This window comes from Mustela erminea, chromosome 13 (assembly GCF_009829155.1).
Source record: "Mustela erminea isolate mMusErm1 chromosome 13, mMusErm1.Pri, whole genome shotgun sequence".
In the NCBI taxonomy this organism is placed as follows: domain Eukaryota; kingdom Metazoa; phylum Chordata; class Mammalia; order Carnivora; family Mustelidae; genus Mustela; species Mustela erminea.
Genome location: NC_045626.1, coordinates 90,751,941 through 90,759,719, shown reverse-complemented (window position 1 = coordinate 90,759,719; position 7,779 = coordinate 90,751,941). Strand labels below are relative to the sequence as shown.

The 7,779-nt window shown below is 56.1% G+C and overlaps 1 protein-coding gene across 1 annotated transcript; it reads right to left on the bottom strand.

Annotated features, from left to right (window-relative positions):
- Positions 1 to 649: 649 nt before the first annotated feature.
- FZD10 (frizzled class receptor 10) lies at positions 650 to 3,791 on the bottom strand. The gene is made up of 2 exons (XM_032311057.1): positions 1,245 to 3,791; positions 650 to 1,199 (listed from the first exon to the last, which is right to left on the bottom strand). Exon 1 carries the CDS (start codon positions 3,496 to 3,498, stop codon positions 1,753 to 1,755), a length of 1,746 nt encoding a protein of 581 aa, XP_032166948.1. The 5' UTR covers positions 3,499 to 3,791; the 3' UTR covers positions 650 to 1,199; positions 1,245 to 1,752.
- Positions 3,792 to 7,779: the final 3,988 nt, after the last annotated feature.

The window sequence follows — 7,779 nt, the reverse complement described above, 5'->3', positions numbered from 1 at the left end:
CTGCCACTCCAGCAGCAAACACAGGAGAAGCAGCAAGTTCACAGACATACAGAGCTGACTGACTTCTCCTTAACGCCCCGCCACCCTGAGCAGATCTTTTATCCTGTCTGGGGCTATAACTTGTTTTGTGAACAAGTCCTAGACTTGCCACTTCGGACTGACGGAGAGGACTCTGTCTCGGTACCGTTTGATCCCATCAGACCCACGGAACCCGATTTTGATTGAATTCTCAGACTTGGCTGGCCTCGTTCCCCGGAGCTCTTGCCCGAGGCCGGGCCAGGCTCGCCAGGATTCAGCCACACTTGGTGCCCAGGTCCTCCCAGAGAAAGTATGTCTACGACCAAGCCCTCACAGCCGGCCACCAAGAGTCACAGCAGCAATGTCCAGCCCTTCCACATTTCCTGCATGTCATTCCACTGAAACTTGAAATTAAATTTCTCTGCCAGCCTCGCCAGCCGCCCATCTGCCGTTTCACACGACAACCAGTCATCTCTCTAGCCAGAGAAGCACAGTCAGGATCTGCTTGAACAGCGAGCAGAGGCAGAAAGTTTGCTCTGCTTTCTCCACACTCAGGCAAGGGAACCTCAAGACGCGCAAGGGACCAGCACCAAACTAAAGAACATATTTTATTTTTAATAAAATAGTGGAGCATGAAAAATATCATATATTACAAATATACACAAGCAGGACCGCTCTTCCCTGGGGTGTGGGGAGAATCAACTAGATTTGTGTAGTGCTTCATGAACTATTCATGGAAACCATTTGTCTAACAATAGAAAGAGTCAATAACCCCTTTGGATACTTTTGAATGATCTTTCTCCCCTCCCCCCCCTTTCCACAAATCAGTCCAAACGTGTATAACATTGGCTTGGTTTCCATTAAAAAGCCACAAAATGTAACACTAGAGGGTTTCTGAGGGCTGGGCCTCTCCCTGCTTTTGTTGGGATTTCTTTTGTTGTCTTTATGTACAGCAAAATACTTGTTTCTCTTTTCATTTTCACGGAAAGAGGGAAGAAATGTATTGCACATTGTTTGCAGTTGCAAATGTTAGGTTTGGAAGTTTCTGTCTTGGAGAAAGACCCGTTTGTGAAGGCTGGAGTCTATTTTAAGTGACTCCAAATGCACTGGAGTGTGTTAAATCGTCGGGGCTCCCCTTTCTTCCTGTCTGCACAGACGCTGCTGTCCCACACACAGCCTTCCTGGGGGTGGGCCCCCGGGGGGACAGCCCCTCGCCAGAGACCCACTTTGCCTCTCTTGCTCTCTCCCCCTCCTCTGACCCTCCGTGCTCCCAGCAGAAGTCCTTTACCGTCCAAAGAAGTTACCTCTCCTCTGACTTGTAAATGGGTAGCAAAGCCAACTCAGAGCATATACACAGCTCTGTTTGTAAGGAAGCTTCGAAACAAAAGTTTCTTCTGGGGCTTGACTTGATTGCAAACCAGTTACCGGAGAGGCTGCTTAACTGGGGAGCTCTCCTTCTGGAAACCAAACCAAACAAAAAAACTTGGAAGCACATCTTTAACTTTCAGTGTATCACAGCATCCTGAATTTCAGGGTAAAAACTTTTTTCTTTTACTTTTATTAAAAAACAAAACAAAAACAAAAACAAAACCCCAAAACAAAAAACACCAACCAGGAAAAGCACCACGTTTTGGCATGGCTCTGACTGCCAGGGTATCCTGTCCGGGAAAGTTTTCCACTCAGGCCCCTTCCCTCCCCAGCTCCCCGTCTCCCCCCCCCCCCCTACAAGCCAGCTCACACACAGGTGGGAGGCTGGGCAGGGATTTCATATTTTCCGAGATGGGTTTTCTGGGGATGCTGGGCTTTTTTGTAAATCCCACCGCTGGTGAGCACACTGGCGGGTTTCCTCCTGCTCTTCTTCTTGAACCTGCGGCTGCAGACGTTCTGCCACGACTGCAGGGTTTTGGACGTCCAGATCCACATCCCGCTGGTGATACCCACCACCAGCAGCATGAAGATCTTCACCATGAAGATCTCCACGGCCGGGATGGAAGCGGCCATCAGACAGTCCAGAGTCTTGGTCTGGTTGTTCATTCTGCACTTGTGCTGGGTGGCCAGGATTTTCCAGTACTCCATGTTGAGGCGCTCGTAAAAGTAGCAGGCAATCACACAGGTGGCCGGCACGGTGTAGAGCACGGAGAAGACGCCAATCCTTACCATGAGCTTCTCCAGCTTGTCCGTGTTCTCCCCGCCCGTCTTCATCACCCTGCGGATATGGAAGAGCGCCACGAAGCCGGACAGGAGGAAGGACGTGCCGATGACCAGGTAGCAGGCCAGCGGGACGAGCACGAAGCCGGTGAGGGCGTTCACGTCCATGCTGCCCACGTAGCACACGCCGGTGAGCTCGTCGCCCGCCACCCTGCGCATCACCAGGATCAGGATGGTCTTCACGGCGGGGATGGCCCAGGCTGCCAGGTGGAAATAGCTGCTGTTGGCCTCGATGGCCTCGTGCCCCCACTTCTTGCCTGCGGCCAGGAACCAGGTGAGCGTGAGAATCACCCACCACAGCGAGCTGGCCATCCCGAAGTAGTAGAGGACCAGGAAGACCAGGGTGCAGCCCGTGCTCTCCAGCCCCTCCTGGATGACGTAGAGCTGCCCGCTGTCCCGGTCACAAGCGATGCTCTCCGCGCCGGCAAAGAGGCGGATGATGTAGCCCACGGAGTAGACGCAGTAGCACATGGACAGGAAGATGATGGGGCGCTCGGGGTACCTGAAGCGCGCCGGGTCGATGAGGAAGGTGAGCACGGTGAAGGCGCTGGAGAAGAAGCACAGCACAGCCCAGACGGCCAGCCACACCACGGCGAAGCGCTTGTCGCCGCGGCTCCAGTACACGTCCACGCCGGGCGTGCACAGCGGCGCGCACGCCGCGCTCTTCTCCACGTGGTGGAACTTGCCCGGGTTGTCGCAGCTGGCGCGCCCCGGGCCCGCGTCCCTGAGCGAGTGCTCCTGCGCGCTGTGCGGCCGCTGCGGCCGGAAGAGGGGCGGGAACAGGCCGGAGCCCCGGGAGGGCTCGTCTGAGCCGTTGTTGGGCGCCTCCATGCACAGGTAGTTGGGGTCGTTCTTGCTGGGGAGCTTGCTGCAGTCCAGCGAGTCGGGCCACTTGAAGTTGAACTGCTCCATGATCGGGGAGCACTTGAGCCGGGCCTGCTCGCACATGACCCGGCAGGCGGGGATGGGGGTGGAGACTTGCTCGGTGCACATGGGCGCGTACAGAGAGCACAGGAAGAAGCGGAGGTGGCCGTGGCAGCCGTACTCCACCAGCGGCGCGAACTCGTGCAGCTGGATGGCGGCCTCGCGCTGGTTCTCGTGGCCCATCAGGTTGGGCATGCGGGTCATGTTGTAGCCAATGTCCTTGCACATCGGGATCTCGATGGGCTGGCACTTGCCGTCGCCCGGGCGCTCCATGTCCATGGAGCTGATGGCGGCGCACGAACCCATCACCTGCAGGACCAGCCACAGGCGGGGGCCCGGACGCGGCATGCTGGCGTCGGAGGTGCCCCGGCGGGGAGGTCCGCCCCCCTCAGCGCCGCCGCTGCCCGGTTCGGGCTGCGGGCCCCGGCTCCCCGTCCCCGCTCCGGCCCCCGCCCATGCCCGCTCGGCCGGCCCGAGCGCTGCGCTCCGCGACCCCGGCCTCCGCCGAGGTGGGGGCCGCGGGGGAGACGAGCAAAGTTGGCCAACAATACCGGGAAGCGCGACGGGCCCCGGGTTCCCGGCGGGCGGCGACTCCCGGCCGCGGCAAACTTTGGGCTCTTCCGCGAACGCCCAGGTGGCGCGTCAGGGAGGCCGGCGGCGCGGGCGCACGGTGGCCGGCCGGCTGGAGGCGGCGGCCGCTCCTCCCTCCCGCGCCGGCCTCGCCGGGCCGGGCCGCAGCTGCTCGGCGCCGCGCGTCCCGGACAGAGAAGACGCGCAAAAGGCGAGGGGGGAGCGCAGCCGGGCGGCGACAGGCCCCGCCCCCGGGCGCGCGCCCCGCCCCCGCCGCCGCTTTGCATGAGAAAGCCGGCCCGGCGCCCGCTCCCGCCGCCCCGCCGGCCGGACCCCCCGCCGGCCCGCCCGCCGCCCCCGCGCGCCCCGCCGCCCCCGCGCGCCCCGCCGCCCCCGCCGGCGCCCCTGCGCGGGGAAGCCCGGGGTGTCCCCGGCGCCCGGGAGCCGGGATTGCCGAAGTTCGGAGACCGGCCGCGGGAGCGAGCGGGTGGTCAGAGGCGGTGGGGTGGGGGGAGCCGGGGGCACATCTCCCCTCGCCCTGACGGTGGGCCCCGGGCGGGGTGGGGGGGCTTTCAAAGCGGGGTGGGATTGGCGTTTTACAGCCCCGGCCATAAAGTGGCCCCTCGGCTTGTAAACCTGCCCGCATCTCCCCGAGCCCCGGAGTCACCAGGCCTGCGCTCCGGGCTCGGGCTCCGGGGAGGGGATCTCTTTGAAATTTCAAAGGGAAGAGCTCAGGCCAGGGGGAGGGGCTCGGGGAATCCAGATTTTAGGGCCGCTCCTCCGAGGTCTCGGCGGGGAAGGCGGGGAGGGGGAGGGGACGACAGCTTCCTGGGGCGCTTGGGTTCCCCGCCCCCCGCCTGGGGAAGTGGGGGCTTGGCTTGTGTAGTGACCCCCGCCCCCGACAAAGCCGCGGAGCGTAGGGGCCTCGCCAGGGAGGGCTGGTGTGATTTCTTCTAGGCGGCTGAGTTTATTTATTATAGGAAGTCATTCGCTCGTCGGGGATTTATATTATTTGGCGAGTGATCTGCCCGGCCTGCGCCCTCCTGGGCTGCAGACCCGTAAGACGATGCGTGGCTGGGGGTGGGAGGGCGGGGCGTCAGCTAGCGCGGAGGGTCCCCAGCTCCCGCGGGCGGTGAGGGCACTCACGCCACTGGGTTTCGATGGAAAGTGAAGGAGCGTCCTGGCCGCGTGCCCCTATCCCCCAGCCCCTTATACCGGAGCTATTTTGTGGTAAAGTCATTTGGGACACAACGCCCCTGCCCGTGACGGCGTGCGGTGTGGGCACTCACACCACTCCTTGCCTCCACATGTCACCTGGCATCCCACAGTAGCCCTTAAATAAACAGCTCCCCTAGGAGGTGGCCCGCTCTCTCTGCTCTTAGACGCCCTCGAGGTCAGGATCTTTTTAAGTTCCTCTAAGATTCCCAGGATCACGAATAGAGGGGCAGGAGGAGGACTGCCGGGCGGGAGGAGGGAGGTCAGAGGAGCGGGCCTTTATTTCACCCCTTCCTTTCTGAAGTCAGCAGTGGGGAGGTGCGCCGCGTGGACAGACATCCCTGGGGGTTGGTGCGGCCCCTCACGCTGGCTGCTCTGCGCGCCCCGCTCTGGAAGAGCTGGATGAATCCCGGCAGGGAGAGACGCTGAGGGTTTTGCCAGCCACCTCTAGGAGCCCTCTGGAAGGAGAGGCAACTGCCAGGCGCTCCTCCTCCCGCCCTGGGAAGCTTTTTGTAAGCAGTGGCAGAAGTGGGGCACTTCCTCTGAGAAGGCTTTTTAGAAGATCGGCTTTTATTTAAAACAAGTGGTACGATTTTGCATCTGGAGGAAACTTGGGAGATCTCACACATCCACTTAGCCCTCCACCCATTCCCCCACCCATGCGTCTACCCACACACCCCTCCCTCCACCTGCCCACCCACCCACCATCCAGCCATCCACCCCCTGGCCACCATCCATGCATCCACCCACCCACCCACCCATCGGTCCATCCGTCCATCCAGTAAACACCCGGAAGACTGAGGCTGGGGCTTGCCCAGGATCCCAGCACTAACAGGCAGCTTTGTGAGCCAGCAGGTCCTGAATCATTGTCCCTGACTCTCACTGTGGGGCGCTGGAGGAGGGAGCAAGAGTGAGGTGGGTAGTGGGAGAGAAGATAGACACTAATGCTATCCGAGCAACCCCCTTCCACCGTGTTATTTCCCCAGTTTAAAAAAAAAAAATCACGTTTTTCAAAACTGCCATTTCACTGAAGATTTTGTTTTGTTCTGTTTGTGTAGTGCCTTATTTTCAAAACCTCCGAGTGAAACAAAGTTCAGTGGACATCACTTGGCTTCTCCAGAATTTTCCTTGCCAAGGTCCTCCGTTGGCACCATTTTGTCTCTTTTCCTTTTTGTGTCTGTCCCTCAGAGACTCTGGACGCAAGGGAGCGCGCCAAACGCCCGGCGTGGGCGTGAGCTATTTGGGAAAGTGCGTCCTAATTGATCTTTTATGTGTCATTTCAATTCAGCCTTGTTCAGACCCATTATTTTAACTATAACCACTTCAGGTTGCTTTCTTCCCCCATTTCTTTTTTTTTTTTTTTTAAATTAAAAAACGTCTGCAGAAATGCTCTGCGCTGCCCAGCTGAGGCGGAAACCAACAAATAGACATTATTATAGAAAAACGAGGGCTCTCAGAAATGAGCAAGATAACTGTGTAACTAATAAATGAAAAGGGCCTTTTGATGGCTCCAGCTGAAAAGATATTTTATTTTATTTTTTTTTTCCTGTGTGTGGGATTTGAGATGTGTGATTGTAAGGAGAAGTGGGGTCCCCTGCTGCTCGGCCCTGGCTGGCAACCGGCCCCCCTCTGGCAAATGTTACGGAGAATTGGGAGGAATTTTATGGCTGTCTTTCCCCTCAGCTCTTTTTTCCTTTGTCTTCTTTGAAGAATGACTTTAGACATTTTATTTACATATTTAACCATGGATGAAAGAGGCAAAAGAAAGCATTTGGGGCTGTCGTGGGAATAGTGATATGTTTAAATTAATGGAAATCTTATTAGGCCTCTAAAATTTTGAGCAAAGGTTTTTAATGAAACTTTATAATTAAACATGATTTCAAATAACATGCAGGGATAAGGAATTATATATATATATATATATTTTTTTTTTTTTACCCCAACCACCCAAAAAAAAAAATATATATATATATACACCTCAGAGAACTACTCTTAAACACAAACTACTTCTTCAAGTCTTGCAAATGTTCAGCCAGAAAAGTAGAGGGTTTTGAAGATGGACTCTCCCTGAAGTCAGCCCGTATGTTGAAGGATACCTCAATATTTTTGGACGGCGGGGAATTTGAGGAGTGGACATGTCCTCCCAGTCGACCAAAGGCCAAAGTATAAAATACCTGGACACAGATATTGCTAAAAATCAAAGTTGTATCTCTCCTTATTATGTTATAGTCAGCGGAAATTAGAAAGCACTGCGCTCGGCTCTCTGAAACGAGATTAGAGAAAACCCACATAATCTCTTTAAGATAAAAGTACTGACACTTTGAGCAGGAGAAAGAAATTAAAGCATAGACTTTGCACATTACAGGCTAATTGCAAGAGTGAGGTTGTACAGTATCAGCGAAGCTCACGGAAAGAAAGAGGGTAGTATTAGGGGCAAGTTTCAGATAAAACGGGGCTCAGGCTCTCCCGGTTGCTTGTGCAGGGCTCAGGCTTGGGTAATGTGTGACATTCAGGTTTGGTGATCTGGTGAAATGGGTGTGTGTCTCTGTGATTGTGCTCTTTTATCTTCCAATGTCATTAATATGTGTATTTCATCGGGAACTTTTCCAGTCCTGCTTTCAAGTAAGAGGAAAATGCCGTCTATTTGCTGATAATTACCTGACATGCAGAGGGGTCTCCGATACCAATAGGCACTATTGCCCTGACCTCAACTTATTATCAGATTTAAAAAAAAAGGCAGGCTGGGAAAATTCTATTTCTAACCGAGCAGGAGCGCAGTTCTCCTGCCCACCCCCCCCCCCCGGTTTTTCTCCAAGGAAAACACCTTCCGTCCGCTGAAGGGAT